Here is an 18,979-nt window from a genome sequence, read left to right as displayed (position 1 = left end):
GGTTTAAGGTTTGGAAATATTCTCATAAATTCCACGAGTTGGCATCCAAGTTCTTCCTCTTGCTTGTTTTTTTTTGCTCTTGCCAATATCAATAAAATGAATTTCATAACTATTTGTTTCTTTCTTTTCTTTCATTCTTTTTTGCTTCATTTAAAGTGCTCTTTTTCAACGATTCTCATTTGTTACCATTTTCTCTTGCCTTTTTTCTTATTTATAGTTAGTTAGTTTGTTTATACATTTTTAAATCAATATTCTTTTTGCTTTGCGGTTCATTTTGCATTTTACCTTTAAACACGTTCGTTAGTTATATGTAGTGAAGAGGAGCGGAAGGAGTAGAAGTGTGCATTATTACAGCGCATTTTAATTTATTCACTGTATTTTAAAGCTTAAGACAAACAAAACTTTAAAGGCCATACTTGCCAAAAAGCATTTAATTGTGATTAGCTGAAGGAGGAAAAGAATGGAGAGGAATTTCTTGAAAATATCTGTTTGAATCGAAATAATGTGTAGCTAAATTACCTCGATTAGGACCTCCGTTGCCAGCATTATTGGCGTAATAAGTTTTATTCATTTGATTCGATTGGCCACCTGGTGTTGCATTATTGCCACCATTGTTACCGGGTCCACCAGGGCCTGCCCCATTACCACCAGGTACCGGACCTACAACACTACCGCTTTGAGAGCCACCAGGGCCCTGTGGTCCTGCACTATTACCGCTGCCAACGCTGGCATTACCGCCACTACCTTGACGTACACTAGGTGGCGCTCCCCCCCTTTGAGCTTGTTGTACCTGCTGTTGTTGCTGTTGTTGTTGTTGTTGTTGTTGCTGCTGCTGCTGCTGTTGTGGATGCTGAGGATAATTGGTAGGTCTTTGTATGGGTGCAGGGTAGCGTCCCTGGGGACCTTGAGACCCTTGAGAACTTCCTCCGCCGCCTCGGTTGTTTGGGTTCATGTTTGGGTTGTTACCACTCGATCCACCAGCAGATCTTTGTTGTGGGGTTTGCTGATTTTGTTGTTGTTGCTGCTGTTGTTGCTGTTGGGCGGCTTGTTGCTGCATTACTTGATTCTGCAAATCCCACTAGGTGACAGAACGATTATTTAATACTTAAGTATATGATATATAAATGAAAAATTTTCGGAACTTACGCTTGTATAATTTTTATGATGCGGTGGACTTGGTTGTGACTGGGCCTGTTTCACTAAATTCAAACTGACATCCGCGCCTAAAGGGCTTTTCAATTGACGACCCATCTAAAACAAAATAAACCGTCAATTCATAATTTAAAATATCAAGTCTTGTCTTTCTAAGCTTACAGAATCCTGTAAATGACCTTGTTGTTGGCTTGATTTCATATACGCTGCTGCTGCTTGCTGTGGAGTAGGACCTCCACGAAATTGATTTATGGCGGCCGCAGTTAGTAATTGAGAATTCATGAATTGTGTATTAAAATTACCCATGGTATGTTGAGACTGTGGCCCAGGGGGCCCCTGGGGAGGCCCAGCAGGCCCATTCGATCCGGGCGGACCACCTTGATGACCGGCATGTCCTCCGTAGAGGCCCGCCGCAGCGGCTGCAGCCGCAGCCAAGCCATAGTTTTGTGCCCCCGCACCAGCACCTTGTGGTGGCGGGCCACCATAGAAGGCGGTCGGACCGCTAGGACCTCCTGCGGAATTTGAATAATAACTGTTTGACTGTATTTGATGAGCTCCTGGTGGTGGGCCTGGAGGCCCCCCTTGAGGATGTTGGGGAGCCGCATATAAGTTCATATACTGCTGACCAGGTGCAAATGGTCCACCTGCACCTGCACCTTTCGAACCAATTGTACCTAATTGTTGAGATGAGGGCGGTGGCTTAACCGACCCCACTGTAGACATAAGGGAATTAGAGTTCGAGGATATTATTGCCACGGCTGCTGCACTAGGATTATTTAGTTGTTGGGAATTAGGATTGCCGAAGGGTGATGGACCACCACCCATTCGGAATTGCGAGGTCAAGTTGGAATACATTTCAGGAGTAGGTGCTGTGGCCATATTGGGCGGTGTTTGCATAGGATAAGCATTGAAAGGACCCGCAGCAGCCGCCGCAGCACCGTAGTGACCGGGGAAAGTATGAGCCGCCGCTGCGGAATATTGTGAGCGACTTGAATGATCAAGTGAATGGAATGGTGCGTATAAACCGCCCTGTGACGGCGGCGGTGGCATTTGCGATGAGTTAAAAACCACAGCTGGCGGACTGGGTATAGTTGGTATGCCAGTAAATTGGGGGGAAGCCTGATAGAATGGCTGAGGTGCATGCATTTGCTGTTGCGCTGCAGATTGTTGTTGATGTTGTTGCTGCTGCTGTTGCTGTTGCAAATTAGGTGGAGGAGACATGCCCATGGAGGAGCTGTGATGTGGTTGCATTTGTTTGGCGGCCGTAGAAACTTGTTGTTGATGTTGTTTTACCACTTCTGATGGATGTTTCAGATTTTGTTGCTGTTGTTGTTGCACCGCACTAGGCTGCTGCTGTTGAGGACTGGGATATCCTACCACGGATGTATCATCGCTACTGCCCACAACGATGCTGGCAGCAGCCTGACCAAACTGCTGTTCCAATTGAGCGGCATCGAAAGGCGAACCATGACCACCATATGCCGAAGGCACCGGCCCTGGTGAAGAGAGTGAGTGATGTTGTTGCATGTGCACAGCCGTAACCGCGTAATGGGGCATATGTTGTTGTTGTTGTTGCTGTTGGTGTTGAGAAGCCGCTACGGCTGCTGCCACGAAAGAAGCAGCCGTCATATGCGCACTTGGGTCAACGACTTCCATTTGTTGTTGTTGCTGTTGCTGATGCAATTGTTGTTGCTGCTGCTGCTGTAATCCTGAATTAGTGGTATCAGTGACCATGGGAGCAACATTTTCCCACACCTTTTTAACACTTGCAATTTTCATGTTTAAGTCAGCTGTAGAAATAATATTTTGAGCTTGTTGCTGCTGTTGCACATGTTGTTGCTGTTGTTGCTGCTGCTGTTGTTGTTGCTGTTGTGGATTTATGCTTACAGCTTGCGCCTGTGTGACAACAGTAACATTACTGGCAGCCTTATTCTCGTGATCGTTTGGTGCCACCACTCCTTTGGTTGCACTCGTATATGACTCAGTAGCGTCTCCAAAAGAAAATCCCAATTTTATTTCTTTATCATAATCATTAGCCGCTACATTGGCTGGTGAATTAATCTCCGCTGGCTTACCGCTGCAGAAGGACATTTGTGAAAAAGCGGTACTGATAGTATCTGCGCTCGAAACGGAAACGTTAACCCCAGAAACCACAGATGAGCTTACTAATGATTCAGAAGAACGTTTCATTTGAGCCGCTTGAGCCTGCTGTTTGTAGTTAGTATTCTCGAATATAATAGTGTTGACAGGTGCACCATCTATAATCAAACCGCCACTGTTCGCCTTGGAATCACCGCTAAGAGAACCTACGGAGCCCAGTTTATTTTTGTCAACTTCTTTTATTTGAGCTGATAAGCTAGAGGAATTGTTCGGGTCGGATTTACTTTTTTGCAAATCCGTAGTAGATTTCTGAGAATTCCCCCCTATTGATGATATGCTTGCACAAGATCCAGCTGGTTTCAGAATACTGCCGCTCAAACCGGGTGGAGGTTTAGTTACAGTATGTTGTGGATGTTGTTGTGTTTGAAGTTGTGGCGACTGTGGCTGTTGTATTGGTTTGGATGCACCTTGGTTAACGATTGGCAGTGGTGTCATTGGCAGATCTTGCTTCTTCGGCTGAGTGATAGAGCTTGCTGCATTATTAGCAGAGTTTATCGTATTGTTGCTATTAGAAATTATATGACGACTTGTACCCACTATTAATCCAGAACCAGGAATGTCTTTCTCCTTCGAGGAAGATTTTTTGTCACGTTCGCTACCACCACCGCTATTATGGTCGTCGTCATTTTTGTTGCTAGAAGTGCTTTCCTTTCGGGATTGCCCACTTCCACTGTTTCCTATAACAAATTGCTTACATGGCGTTGTCGTACAACTCTTCTTCTCTGGATCCTGTGTCTTGGTCGCAACTAATGTAGGACTCTGTTTACTCGTGTTGCTCGATTGAGATGAACGTGATTGGTCGCAATCCTTGTCCAACGCCTTACTCAGACCCGCATTTAAAGCCAATTGATTCTGTTTAGTTTTGTCTATTTCTGTATTATTACTTTCTGATGATTCTGAAACACGTTTCGACATATCCTTGTGGTCGCTGTAGTTTTGGCGACCATAGTTACGACCACCGGCGCGATTGTCATTGCTACGCCTATAAGATGAAGATGAGATGCCACGATCACCTACACTTGCACCGCCTCCCCGACCACGGCGTGAAGGCTCACCTCTAGGAGTGAAGCCGCGTTCATCAGAACTTCCACCATTTCGCCGGCCCCCACCACCTCCGCTATCTTTCCGTGACATTTTGAGGTTTCGTTCAGAGCGCCTTATATTACCATAGGTTATCTCGTCACATTCATCTTCTTCAGGATGTTCAGAGTCACCCAAGTAATGCGTGTCGCTGTTGGTAGAAGAGTTGTTGTAACGCCCGCCTCCACGAGAATGGCTACCCCGTGAATTCCATCCTCCATCACGACCGCCACGATACGATCCCCCGCTGCCTCCAAAACTTCGAGAGTGTGTTCCACGATCCCCGCGATCACGATCAACGCGTCCGCCACTTCCTCCGCCACGCGGACTTGGTCGTTTTTGTTCTCTTTGAGGTTGCGGTTGAGATGAAAGAGTTCGCTGTTCATCCGTCTTAGATGTATCTCCAACATTAGATTCACCAAATTCTATTTTATTATTATGACAAGGCTCTTTTCGCTGATTTGCTGTTTCTTGGCCGACATATTCGTTCTCATGAACTTTGTTCTGAATTTCTGTAACCGTGGAAGCATTCAATTGGTTTTCTTGCACAATTTCGGAACCAGAGCTAGATTCGGCAATTACTTTTGGAAGCTCGTCGCCCAATTTATTATCACCTATAGCCGATGGTTTGTTCTGATGTGTGCTCTTATCATCATTCGATTCAGACCGACGTAAAATCTGCGTGGGTGCAAACGTAACTGACTGGTTGTCGCTACTTTCACTAATGCGGTGTTGTTGTGGTTGTTGTTTTTGTGGTTGTTGTGGCTGTGGTTGCTGTGAAGCTGTAGTATCTTCTTCAGATAGACTTTTTTGTGTGTGGGGCCGTTGCAATATCTTGATGTGTGTAGATTCGTGGCTGTGAGAGGAAGAAAAACTCTCACCCCGTTGGCGCTTCATTTCAGCGTCAGTTTCTTCAGCCCATGAAGATACTGCAGCTGCACTATTGTATTCTTTACAATCACCACCGTATTTAATCGAGTCGTCATTCGAAGACACACTGGTTTTTCGCTGGGATGTGTCGGATACGCCACGCGCTAATTGATTACAGCCCATGTTACGACCTTGGTGATCATCACGTCCTGCCCGTCCATGGTAACGTTGATCATCCTCTCGTTCGCTATCATTACGCGATCGTCCATAGGTACGGGGGTAATTATCCCGGTATTCTCCTCGACTACTGCCGCCACTTAAGGAGCCCATTCTCTGGGAAGCAGAACTCTTTTGCATATACCGTGTATTTTCGTACGTTGAGGTCGAAGATGCAGATTTTTCCAAAGATTGCCCTCCAGACATTGAACGTCCTACACCAGAATTATTGGCATTACCCCCTACCGACGTAGAACTTTGTTGCGACTGCATTTGTTGTTGACGTTGAAATCGTGGCGGTAAATTGGATTGAAAATGGGCTGAAAAAATAGATTTAGGTGCTCCACCCGTGCTTGATCCAGGAGCACCAACACTGCTTCCACTATTGCTACCACTTCCATTATTGCCTCTTATATAATCGCCTCCACCACGCATATCACGCTCGTAAGCACGATTGCCACCTCCACAAGCTGGCCCGCGTTCATAATTATTACTGCCCATACGTCTTGCTTGTTGACTTTCGTCATTTCCGGGACCTAAGCCAGCACCCGACGATTGCACTCCTTGCTCCAAACCATCGCCCGCAGCTTTCTTACAATTCATCTTCATCTCAAGTTCTTGCTTCTTCCGGGCTGCTGCTTGCTTACGTTCCATATCCCGTCTTTCTTCTTCTTCTCTACGTAACTTAGCGCGTTCAAGGACGCCTGCATCCAGAGGTATACTACCCGGAGGTCCAGCTGGGCGATGACCATTTTGGTGTCGTGAATCTTCTAACTGATCAAGGCCACTAGAAGACTTTTCGCGCTCTGAGCTGTCACGCTCCTTTCGCTGCCAATTACCTATACCACCAGCTCCAGTACTTGAAGATGCAGCACTAGCATTCGAATTTTTACGTTGCTCAACTGCATTGCCTCCGCTGTTGTTATTTTTATTAAAGATGGGTCTTTCGCGCTCCTGTATGGGAGTCTGCTCCTCTGGAGACTCCTCGTCTGAAAACGTAAGTTTCTTCGTATAATCTATTTCATCCTGCTTAGTCCAGCTATCGTCATTGGCGATAGCATTTAGTCGTTCGAGATCTTCTTCACGGATAATAGGTCTTTGCATTTGTGCTACTTCGGGTTCAATAATAAATTCCTTTTCTTTACGTGCGTTAGGACCACTGCCACTAACGCTATTGACACGTTCTCTATCATGTGAACCATTTGCGGGTGGCGGAGTACTTAATTGATTCGGACGTTTTGGTACATTAGTGGATACACGGAAACTGGCTATCGCCGGTGAATTGGAACGATAATCATTCAAAGCTCCGCGAGGTTGAGGACGAACATTTGCCGACGACGTTGGTGTGTCTTTTGAAATACCGTTCTGATAACTAGGTGGCGTTTGCGAACGCCCAACGCCGCTCGTAGTGCTGCTAATGCTTCCTGATGTCATAGGAGCTCCTCGCTGCATAAATGGAGGCATTAATGCCAAAATTGGTAACGGTACGGCAGCATTGGCATTAGAAGTCGTACTTTGTTGGGGGCCCTGGCCCTGATGGTTCGATGCGTTTTCGCCTATTAAAGCACCTTTGGCGGCTTTTTCTTGTTGTTGCAACCAAACTGCTGCATCTGTTTGCGGTCTCAAACTGACTTCGCTTATATCGCGCGTGTGTTCGTCTCCACATGATACTGAGCCACCACCACCGCCTACGTCGTTGCCATCTTTGTAACTGTGCGCATCTTGGCGTTGTTGCTGATAATGATGACGTCCATGAGAATCTCGTTGATAATGATTGTGATGATTCGAATTTATTTGCTGATGATTTTGATGATGATGATAATGATCCCGATGGTCGGCAACAGCGCTCTTGCGATTTGTATTTGGATTGCCACCGCTTCCGCCGCCGCCAACTGTGCCATCTAGTGTTGGAAATTCGTATTGAAATTGTGGACTCTGGTATAAAGGTGGTACAGTAGCTGTAGGTTTGCCACCACGCTGACCTCCACCATGATCGTTTCCGGTTGTAACAGCAGACCATGTTATCGGCTTCTGATGATTGTAATGCGTTTGATTATTTCCGCTACCACCACTACCACCGCCCGATTTAATGGCAACCGATGCAGTAGTTACCGAATTATTTACCAATTTACTGCCAACACCACCGATAACAGTGTTATTATTGCTGCTGCTGTTGTTATTGTTACTGTTATTGTTACTATTAAGAGTGCTACTGCCGCTGTTTGTTAAAATGTTGCTATTGCTGTTGTTATTAAGGTTGCTGCTGTTGTTATTGTGGCTGCTGCTGTTGTTTGCTGTGGTATTTTTTAAGGGATTCGAGCCAGATGTAGTTGGTGATACGCCTCCTTATTTTTGCGTCGAGGTATAAATCGTTTGTTTTATAAAGAATTGATACAAACTTACCTTCTTGTCCAGTTATTATAATGCTATTAGCAACTAAGGGCGAACTTATCGTTTCAGCTTTTAAGGATGGTAAATTAGCTGGTGGACGCCTAGCGGACGGCACTTTTCCCAAACTTTGCATTCCATGTTTACGTGGCACTTGATTTTTTTGTGCTGAAGGTTCTGTCGTTTCACCCTATAAAAAATGTACATAAAAATAATATCAAATGCTGACCAATCTCTTTTATTATATAATCTTTATACCAACTTACACGACTATTTTTGTACATTCGATTTATATCGAGTGCTGAGAACTTGGGCTTGGCATTTCGCTCTCCCCTACTTCCCCCCAGTGTACTCATGCTGCCAGTAGATCCTCATTAGCCTTAACTTGTCCCTGTGCACAAGCACCACTCCGTTCAGATCTTTTGCTGCTGCTCGCTTGAACCTTTTTTCTTATAAAGTTGTTACTCGTTTCTGAGTTTCAAAATTGTTCAAATCACAGGATTTACGATAATGGTTTAGAGCAATGACAGGCTACGAACTATTGTTTCACTTTTAATTCTTTTGTTATTGATGTTTTTGTGCAAACTTATACCTCAAGGATTCTTTTGCTTTTTAAACTTTTTTCTTTTTATCGCTTAGCAAAGTATGTATAACTTGAAGCAAACTAATAATATTTCGCTAATAAAGCTTAATCTTGTTGAAATTTTTCTGTTGAACTTCTTGTAGATTTTCCAATAATCTTTAAGTATTTGTAGTGTTATTGAACTTTTATAGTTTAACTTTTTATGTAGAATTATTAACTAAACCTCAGTCTTCTTAGTTATCCTGAAATTCATGCAAGAAAAAAAAATACATCCTTTTAGTTTTAAAACACAAGAGCTGGCAACACTTTTCCCAACTCATTAGAACATGTTAGCATTTATGTTGACCAAAACAATGGGAATAAAAGAGATAGATCTAGTCAACCTAGTAAATAATGTATACAAATGCGAATGCACGCAACATTATATGAAAATTAACGAAGGAAAGAAAGAAAAACACACACAAAATAAAGTGGAAACGAACACGAATACAGTTGAAATAGAATGACGAATTCAAGTAAAAGAAAATCTTGCAAAGTACTGAATTCGGTGGCGTCTTTTAAATGGTTTCAAGTCCTGCTGATTAAAATTAACAACATTATTGAACAACTTTTAGCTCTCACTTTTGAAAAATACACCCACCTCCAAATTAATTATTGTTTATGTTGGCAAACCAGCACCCTTTTAGGGGTGTGTAAGATTAATTCTTTTTATTTGCCCTTCCTCCTTGTTTCAAATCAATTTTAATGGATTGTTAGTAGCATTAAAATTATTAGAAGTTAAAGTGTTGTTGTGGAATCTTTTTTACATTGGATTGCGGCTCTAGGATACACTTCCCATAACCAGTTCTGTAATACGTTTTTACTCGTTAAAAAACAGCGAACTTTTTTCACAATTTATCTCTTTTGTCGTCTTTGAAAAGCTTTGCTACTGTTTTTCATTAAACAAAAATACAATAATTCATCTGAAGCAACGTATAGAACCTCAATCGTATTCCTATTTTTCGAATTTTGCAGATAGTTACAGCTCACAGGAATCGTTTGCAACACACTTTCTTACAGACTTTATTTTCTCATAACCTTTTCTATAGAATTTTATCAATTTTCGCACTTAAGTGATCGGCTTTTAAGAAAAATATTGATTTAAACATTCAATGGAAATAATTGATATTTGTATATTATTTTCCAAGGAATTTGGAAATTTTTCACCAACACTTTTTCTACTTCTGCACACACTCGCCTCTTTGACTTGTTTGTTACAAGAGGACTTTTCCATTCGTTATGTATATAGGTAGATAATTTCGTTCATTTTTTTTTCTTTTTGTTCTCACATTTGTCTCGTTCGTCACTCGTTAAAACATATGTCGTCCATCTTCTTTCCATACTCTACACACCTAATGGTTTTATATATGTAATGAATTTGTGCAAGTTTCAGGAAATATATAGGAAAGAAATCCTTATCTTTAGGTTTTCATCAAAAAAAAAAACATAAATCCTTTTTCTGAGCAAATATTTCAAGGCGAATATAGAATAATTGAATATTTAATTTCTAAATTATTTTATCCTGGCAACGCTTTGAATTGTATACATGGCCTTTTCCCTACAACAAAAGAAACACAATTTCAAAAAACACCGGTGAGCTGCATTTAGCATTTAATTGATCGCGCAGTTTTATGGATTATATCAAACTTCTATATAATTCCACAAAAATTAATCTTATTTATAACAACTTCTATTTGTTCGTAGTATTTCTCATGTATTTACATTGCCTTTTTTGCATTATCTTCGTTTACTCACCTTTTCCGCTTTTATGAATCGTGCATGAATCGAGAGGGTTCGTTGCTCTTTTAATGTATATGTGTAGTTGGTTGGTTTTCTCTTCCTTGCGAATAAAAGCAAACTATGTTTGCTTTCACATGAAATAAAGCACAAATTTTTTTGACGTTTCTTTTTTTTCAATATACATTAGTTTCTTTCTCTTCAAACTAAGAAAACTGTCGAAAGTTTTTCTTCATAAAACTTTTCAAAATTTTTATTCAGACACACATACTTCACAAAATTTTTCACAATTTTCTGAACTGAATCGTTCACTTATATAGTGATCTCTTTTTAATCAATATTTTTGTAATAAGCATATAGAACATTTGCAACATACAGTGCGCGCGTTTACACTATGAGTAAAAAGAAAAAACAAAAAAAAAAAAAAAAAGAGTAGAGAAAAAATGCTTGCCAAGGAAGTCCAATGAGAATGATGGTTTTTTTTTACAATTGCAGCTTTCTTGATTTCCTCTTTCGAATTTCTTGTGCTGATCAAATTTGTTAATATTCCTTTTTTCTACTGCGTTTGATATAAACTAAAGTTTTTAATACGTCTATAAAAAAGATTATTGCTGTTGTGTATTATTTTTCACGTTTACCCTCACGAACAGGACAGAAAAGCACTTTTAACTTTCCCAGAAATTCTTAAAATGGCGTTTTGACAAATAACGATTTATATACGCACATATAGACAAGAAAGTGCTATTAGTTAGACGAATTATTAATAATCGGTAATCACTGCGCTTTCGAAACAACTCTGTTCAACTATTTATATGTACCCTTTATTGTAATTATTTTTTTCTGTTATTTATATATTCTATTTATCTGTTTGTTAACAATTTTAAAACGATCCTGTTTTCTACTTGTACTTTACTTACAAGTCTGGGTTTTTGATAAGAAAATAGACGTAGGAGACCTTGAATATTGAAAATTGAAGTCAAAATTAAATAATTTTTGTTTAATTTAATATTGGAAATGAGTTTAAGACTTTTTTTACAAAGTTGAAATAGGTTTTACATTGAGATTATAGACATAATTTCTGCACGTACGTTTATAAAAGTAATGACAACGATTGACAACATTCAATAGGCTCCAACCGTTATGAAAGTTAGCGATTTTCTCGAGCGGCAAGAAGTCGAGTCCCTTTTCGTTAAAAATTCATACAAAATGAAATACAATGTCAGTTTCGATTTTATTCTTTGCTTTCTTAATTAGCTAGTTACGGTTTTAATGCTATATAAAGTTTCCTATAAAAAATATGTGATCCTTACACAATATATTGGCGCAACTATTCAGGTAAGTGGACTTTTCCAGAGTTCAAGGAAAATACAAGTCAAACATTGTTCATTATTGGTGGTACCTTCGCATACTTCCGTCCACTTTTTGTATCCTTTTCATATAAACTTTCTTATAAAATATCTAGAAAACGAAATTAAAAGAATTATATTTTATGATAAGAGTAAGAGTTTTCAAGCGAATTTTTGTTTATATGGCTTTTTAATTTTATAATGAAGATGATTAAGTTTCTACTTATTGACGTGGGATACGATATTAAATAGTCGACTTTACCCGACTATAAAATTTTTATTTGATTTTTTTCTTATTAATTATTATTAATCTCCAAAGTCATATTATTTCAATTAGCCGTATTAAGCGATTTGCTTGCCTACCGCTTTGCGTTGCATTGAGATAACGTATAAAATCTCGACACTTAAAGGCAGATATTAAGCTAAAACCATTATTGATAATTTTCAGAGAAAATGAAATATACAAATATTTTCCGATCGATCAGCACGTTGATGATTTAAGAGAGCTGTCTGTTACATTTTATATTATTTCGAGACGATATAAAACTTTCTTATTTCTTTCTTAACTCTTTTTTAAAAATAATTTCTTTTTCGCAGCGAAATTCATATTTCGAAATGTCTTCTTCAGCATATATTGAGAATCGAATGAGTTTTTATGCCTACATTTTAAGGATCATACTATAATTACTACTATACTACTTACTGTACTATAGTTTAGGCCTCGAATGCACTTTTTATGGCATTGATTAAGATTTTACATTTGAAATTTTTTTTTGATTTTATGATTGAATATATATTACTTACGTATATTATATGTAACTTTAAAGTTTTATTCAATTTATACATTCGTATATATAAATTATTTTTAAAATATTTACATAAAAAAAGAATGTGTTTTGAAAAATTACTTACATACAAAATATTCGATCACAATAATTCAATAATGCCTTAAAACATTTTGAAATGTATTAAAAATCATGCAATTAATTTAACGGGTATTATTAATTACAAAATTTTCATCATTAAAATCAAAAATAATATTCTCTTGTTAACGCAGTACTGAATGGAAGAAGAAGGCACAAGGTTAAAGGTTTATTTTCTGGAATTATTTGTTGGTTAGAAAAAATCTTTTTTAAATTAAAAAAAAAGGAAAAAATAAATTGAAAATAATCATTTCAATTTGTAATAAAAATAAATCGAAAAAGTCTACAAAAGTTAAATAAATGTACAATATAATTACTGTCAATTGAATTTTCTTATTTGAAAAAGGGATTTTTAGAAGCTGCTGATTTCATAATACATAAGGTTTGGCGTTCCAAATAAAAATCATACTCTAAATCTTTTTTTAATGCAAAATCGCTGAGTTTTGGCAGTGGAAGTATCTAAACCAAAAACAGAAAAAGTAGATTTTCAAAAAAAAAAAGAAGAAAATTATTTAATTCAATCCAATTACCTGATTTTCATGAGGTGGCTTAAGCAAGGCATTAATCACAAATGGCACACCCTCAAGTTCGTTATAGGTACCCAAAGTTCCTACGCTATGGCCTGAAGTGTTAGTACCAATGCAAACGTTATTGATGACGGGTGGTTTGGGAGCTGGCCGTTGTGGTGACTTAATCTGATACGATGACTGAATTTCTTCATAATCATGATCTTCGGCGGCAGGAACCGGAGGTAGCTATAAAAAAAAAAAAAAATTAATAAAAAAAAAAGTGATACAAAATGATAATTTATGATAATTAAATTTTGTTTCTATTAACAGCCATCTGATCTGTTATTATATGAATATCTGAAAAAAATGAAACAAGAAGAGTTTCTTTTGTGCAAAAAATTACCGGCTGTTTAGGATAGCGCCCGTTGATCCCACCAACACCATTCAGATTTAAACGATTTAAAGCTTTCTCGACTTCACTATTAGATGTCGCTGATGACGAGGATGACGATGGTTTACTATTATTTGTTGCTGTCGGACTTAAACTTGGTACTGGTGGCGGTAAACGTGTGGGTTGTGTGGCCGTTTTATAACATATTAAAATACCATTTAAATCACTTTTAAAAAAGAAAGAAACGATTTTTTTACAAAGATATCTTTGCCATGTATCATACATATATATATATATATATATATATATAATAACTGCTTACCCAGCCATTTTAAAGCCTTGAGGAGCTATTTTCAATTTTGAACACAATATTATATCAGTAATAGCCTGTGTGGCGATTCCTCTTTTAGATAATTTATAACTTAGTTGTCGTTTACGCCACGCCTTTTGTTCCGAGTCAGCAGTACGTGAAAGTAACGAAAACCCTTTGGGTGGTGTTGTCTTTTCAGCTATGACACTATAAAAAAAATAAACAATAACAGTGCAAACAATGTTCCGGCTTAAGGTTGATTACATTTGAAAGTATTGAAGGAAGTGCTGGCGGATTTTAACTTCCAAAAATTGATATGCAACTTATCTATGCTATCAAGAGAGGGCACTCATAAACAAATGCTCACCTCTTTAATAAGTTTTTTATAAATCCTTTTTTTCAAAAACTTTGAAACGGTACAGAAAGCGACTTTCGGAAGTGCGATCACGTTAAAAACGCAAAATATTTTCAAATATCTTATTGTATAGGAAAAATTTGATTTACCATAGAACTCATCATTTCCTATTATAAAAGTGTTGTTTTCATTTTCATTTTGCTAATGCTCAAAATTGATTTAACGTGGCACAGACAGTGAGAATTAGAATTCCCTCTGTTCATCATCATCATGCATGTAAATAAGTAGAAAAATTGCAAACAAGGCGGAAGCGATTATACAAAAAACATGAAATGTGAACATTTCTTGTGATTGCTGGAAAAGTCCATTTTTTTTTTTTTTTTTTTTTTTTTGGCCAAGAGTTTTGATGTTAATTTTGATTTATATGCATAAGCGTTGCAGCTCTTAGCAACTGAAAAATAATTGCATTACATTTAATAAAAATCTATAGCGAACGGAAAGCAAGATAACTAACTAATTATTTTCTATGTTAGTGTTATTTTTTTTTTTTTTTAATTCTTTTAATATTCCAACTTTACATTCGAATGGAATTGCAGTTGATTTAAATCGGCATTGGTTTATGCGAAATCTATCATTAGTCTTTACTTGCCTTGCAAAATTCGTTTCATTAAAATAACCTAACACCCCGTAGTAGCATGCGTTGCATCACATTGCATAATGGTAGCAGATATGAGCGCAAATATACCGCTCCACATAAGCTATTAGGTGTGAGCAAAATTTTTGATCAACGACTCCTCTATCGGTAAAAATGATGGAAAAGAGATGGAAAATATCAATGTAGGCAACGAATTCGATTCGAACGTTTTGACCTTTCCCTACATAACAGTAAATAATGGTTTTCCATTTAATATTATTGAGTTATTCAGCGTACGCCGACGTTAATCGTATGGAGCTCTAAAAATTACATTTTCGATCTTCATTACTTCAATGGTTTATTTGCAGAAATCTGCTGTTGAAGCCCATCAAATACGTTCAGAAGTTTATGACGATGCTGCTCCATCGTATGTCAATTGTCGGTTTTGGTTACAATGATATAAAAATTGATTGACGAATTGAATGAAAATGCCATTTTTTGGCTAGCCGCCCAGAGAGCTCGATTGGGAAATTCTGCCTCAACCTGATTACCATTTATTCAGATCGATGCGGCATGGCTGGGCTGGCACGCAGGTTCGCTAAGTTGCAAAAGTGCGGACATGGATCGGTGAGTGGATCGCCGCCAAACCAATACAAGTTCAATTCGACATAATATCGCCATATATATAGTAAAATGTAGATAATGAAGGAAACTATTTTGTTTAATACACACTGTACCAACTTTTTTTTTAATAAATATTTTTTTCAAGTGAACAAATGATCAAAACTTTTGCAAACACCTAATATATATTATATATAAGCGCAAGCTATGCTGGTGCACATATATGTGGATGTAGAATAATTCTCAGATGTTTTCCAAGAGAGAGCGTAACTATTACTGCAGTATGTTGTATAAACGATTTACGCGGCTCGTCTTGCAAGTAATTTTCCATATAATATCTTTTATATTTATCCAAGGTTTTAAGATCAAATGCTGCACGCGATAGGCTAAGGGAATTAGGCTGAAAGATAGACACAATATGCGGCATTAGGGCTGCAAAATCCACTTTCGGAAATTAGTAGCACTGAACTGGAATGTGCCATCGTATGAGTTGTGTGCAACCGTTTCCATCTGATTAACCTTAACATCAATCGTTAACGTCCAAGAAATTAGATCCTTTCATGGATTAGTTTTCCTTTCCGCATAGAATTAAATTGTTGCGTGAAAGATGGGCGAGACATTTGCTACTGATGTATAATGCTTTTTACACTCCTTATAATATACACAAAGATTACAATACTTAACATGTCTTACTCGAAGAGCATGCGTAGTAACTAAACTAAAGTAAGGACATTATAGTTGGGCAAGGCAGAGCATGGGGTATCCTATCTCATTTCGTTTCGTTAATAATGCACCAAAAATTACACATTATTTTTGGGCAAAGACATACTTTCCATGAAAGCCCGCATATTGGAGCATGCCCGAAATATCACACGACGCGATACAAATTTTCCAACTGAGTTTGCTTTCTAAAAATTATTCCCTCTCTTTTCATATAAGGGCTTGCTTTTCACGATAATCCTGACATGTCCTGACACGTCCTAAAAAATATGCCTATGTGATCCAGATTCCCAACCATAGCAGTTATTTTGGTCCTATGGGATTAATTTTTATCATAAAATATTAAAAATTAATTGTTTTTCTGAAGGGTTTACTATTCATGAAAAATCTTATATAGAGTAGGGATCAAGAAGATGGCCCATATGTTTTAAATCTGATCCACTTACTTTTTATGTCAAGTTACTATCATGAACGTATTGAGGTATTAGAATGCAAAAAGTCTAGTTTTTCTAGGAACGATTATATGAAAGAAAGCAAAGCAGCCAAAGCAATTTTTCATAGCAGTTTATAAGGTCGAAATATTGTTACACAACGCGTTTTGTCGAAAAATTACGAAAATTGCAATATTTTTTTCACATATATGGGCAGTGGTCGAAAAACTAAACTAATCCCAAACATTTTCAATAGCGCTCTTTCTTGGGCCAAAACAGGATAGTGTATCAAATTTCATCAAAATATCTGAAAAATTGACAGACTGGCTTAAATCGGAGAATCAGAGGAACGATCCTGAGTTTTTGCAGACTATAAAAATTTATGAGGATAGATAATTGTGAGATTTAAAGAGCTTTTGAGAACGCTACTTATTAAAAGTGTATATTGATAGATTTGCTCGCTCTATTGAAAAAAAGAAAATTAATTAATTACTTTAAAACTTAATGACTTATGGATGTAATTGTTAAAAAAAACAAATTTATCAAATACAGTTGACGGCGAGTCCCTAAGCAAAATTGAAGGATATGTTAGAAAATATTAAAAAAAAAAAAAAAAAAAACATGGAATTGCAAAAAAAAAAAGGAGGCGAGATTAGGTTATATGGGTTTTAATAAGCGAGCAAAGGTCTTAATTCACGTTTTGATTAAACTAAAATATATATACGTACATTAATGTTTCTAGCACATAGTCCGGCAATCCCTCCGTCTTTGACAAGCAGAGGTAGCGTGTCGTCTGCCGGCCAAATAATATATTATTCTCACGCCATAAATCAGCATCAGCATCCTGATCATAAGTACGGTGAATGGATGTAAAATTTTTTGGACATCTAAAATAATTTTTTTTTTTTTTTTTTTTTTTTTTTTTTTTTAAAAAAATTTTAAAAAAAAAAATAAAAATTTAATATTTTTTAGAAAATTTTTTTTTTTTTTTTACACAACAGATATACTTTTCATAATCTTCTACTATTTGTAACGAAGTGATGGGTCGGTTGTCTGGTAAAAAGCTCATTATCGAATTAATGACATTTTTTTGGGCCGTTGAACTAACAGCACCGACACTACTAGCGCTACCACCGCTCGCTATATTTGTAGTGGTTGTTGCTTGTAATACTGGTAACTTGGGTAATATGGCACTGCTGTGCTGTAAACCACTTTGAATGTGTTTGCCGGCCTTGTTCATTGTTGTTGCTATTATTTTATTCGTTGCTATGTATATATTGATTCGTTACTTATCTTCTTAACTATGCACAAAGGTGTTGTTATCAAACGAAGCCTTTTGTTTGTTAAGAATGCATAAAACTTTCACTTCTTAATTTTTGTGTTTTATTTATTTATTTATTTTTATTTTTATTTTTTTTTGACTTTCTAAAAAGTTAACAGCAGCTGAAAAAAAGAAAAGTTGAAAAAAAATTATCAATAATCATTAAAATATTAGTCATCTATTTGCCTTAAGATGAATTGACTTAAATTTCACCCAAAAAAATGGTACAATGTTAAATAGCGCTACCCATTACGTATTGCGACTATGATAGTTGCATTTTGCCTACAAAGAAATAATAATAATTTCGGCTGATCCATCTATGTGCCAGCGCAGGTTTAAAACCAAGCCGCAAGGTCTTAAATGATCAGTTAATCGCGGAAGTCTACACCAACATTTATAAGACAATAATAAGGTAACGTTATCAGATTTTCTAAGTACTAGTGACTAAAGATAGTTACCTTCTACTTTAGCCAAATTTTTTATGCTCAACACATTTACCTTAAAAATAAAAAACCGGCCGGCCATTGTTGTATAGTTACCATAAAATTATCTATTAGACATACGTCATTTGAAGTTTTTTTTTTTTTTTTTTTTTTTTTTTTTTTTTTTTTTAAAATCGAATTGTGCACTGTTTAAATTGTATAATAGGCGCGCCTCTTGATCGATTTGTCTTATTTTCAATACTACTCTGCGTTGGCGTAACTTTAATTTTTGCAACCGCGAAACTGTTTACAACAGACATACGGCCATACTTAGAATGATTGAGAATTTGAGTCCAATTAAGAAGAGCATAATAGATCTCGGAAGTTTCTTTCAAGTTCGCTATACTTATATGGTTGAAATTTTTATGCAATTAAATACGTGCTGCTGACAATTAATTGGATATACATGTGTACATGTCATAAATTCCTGGTAAACGTTGCTGACCGTGTTTATTTGTCTGGCCAAATGACTGACAAATGCAATACCTCGACAATGGCAAACAATGCACATCGGGTACAATTTTCGAATAGAACGTATCAGGCTGCGTAATGAAATATGAAAACTGACCAAATTATTAAAAAAAAAAAAAAAAAAAAACATTGCTCAATTATATTAAATTAAACTAAATGGTTTTTTCTATTTTAGACTTTCATTGGACCTTTGTAAAATATCGGAGATAATTTCAATACGTTTTAGAGCACCTTTTAACA

General features: G+C 37.1%; 2 protein-coding genes across 3 annotated transcripts; both read right to left on the bottom strand.

The window, feature by feature from the left end:
• Positions 1-7: 7 nt before the first annotated feature.
• LOC119632557 lies at positions 8-10,909 on the bottom strand. Of its 2 annotated transcripts, none has more exons than XM_038025518.1 (7): positions 10,244-10,909; positions 8,133-8,691; positions 7,882-8,056; positions 1,315-7,823; positions 1,147-1,251; positions 520-1,078; positions 8-444 (listed from the first exon to the last, which is right to left on the bottom strand). In XM_038025518.1, the coding sequence occupies exons 2-7, from the start codon at positions 8,220-8,222 to the stop codon at positions 431-433; spliced, it is 7,452 nt and encodes a 2,483-aa protein (XP_037881446.1). In that variant the 5' UTR covers positions 8,223-8,691; positions 10,244-10,909; the 3' UTR covers positions 8-430. The 2 variants fall into 2 exon arrangements, with proteins under 2 accessions (XP_037881446.1, XP_037881452.1); XM_038025524.1 differs by lacking the exon at positions 10,244-10,909 and adding an exon at positions 9,090-9,421.
• Positions 10,910-12,763: 1,854 nt separating this feature from the next.
• On the bottom strand, positions 12,764-18,334 carry LOC119641079 (multivesicular body subunit 12A). Its single transcript, XM_038039514.1, has 6 exons — positions 17,473-18,334; positions 17,194-17,352; positions 13,717-13,911; positions 13,407-13,620; positions 13,025-13,249; positions 12,764-12,953 (listed from the first exon to the last, which is right to left on the bottom strand). The coding sequence occupies exons 1-6, from the start codon at positions 17,703-17,705 to the stop codon at positions 12,828-12,830; spliced, it is 1,152 nt and encodes a 383-aa protein (XP_037895442.1). The 5' UTR covers positions 17,706-18,334; the 3' UTR covers positions 12,764-12,827.
• Between the last annotated feature and the right edge of the window lie 645 nt (positions 18,335-18,979).

The sequence above is a fragment of the Glossina fuscipes genome, unplaced genomic scaffold (genome assembly GCF_014805625.2).
Source record: "Glossina fuscipes isolate IAEA_lab_2018 unplaced genomic scaffold, Yale_Gfus_2 0, whole genome shotgun sequence".
Taxonomy (NCBI): Eukaryota; Metazoa; Arthropoda; class Insecta; order Diptera; family Glossinidae; genus Glossina; species Glossina fuscipes.
Note: the sequence above shows the minus strand (reverse complement) of the source record. Positions and strands in the feature narration are given on the sequence as shown.

Excerpts from the sequence above, each read along its gene's own strand:
- LOC119632557 (XM_038025518.1), bottom strand. The coding sequence starts at position 8,222 with ATGAGTACACTGGGGGGAAGTAGGGGAGAGCGAAATGCCAAGCCCAAG. Across the intron at positions 8,057-8,132 it reads GAATGTACAAAAATAGTCGT|GGTGAAACGACAGAACCTTC; the intron begins GTAAGTTGGTAT and ends CATTTTTTATAG. Across the intron at positions 7,824-7,881 it reads TATAATAACTGGACAAGAAG|GAGGCGTATCACCAACTACA; the intron begins GTAAGTTTGTAT and ends CGCAAAAATAAG.
- LOC119641079 (XM_038039514.1), bottom strand. The coding sequence starts at position 17,705 with ATGAACAAGGCCGGCAAACACATTCAAAGTGGTTTACAGCACAGCAGT. Across the intron at positions 13,912-17,193 it reads TATGTGCTAGAAACATTAAT|TGTCATAGCTGAAAAGACAA; the intron begins GTACGTATATAT and ends TTTTTTTTATAG. Across the intron at positions 12,954-13,024 it reads AGCCACCTCATGAAAATCAG|ATACTTCCACTGCCAAAACT; the intron begins GTAATTGGATTG and ends TTTTTGGTTTAG.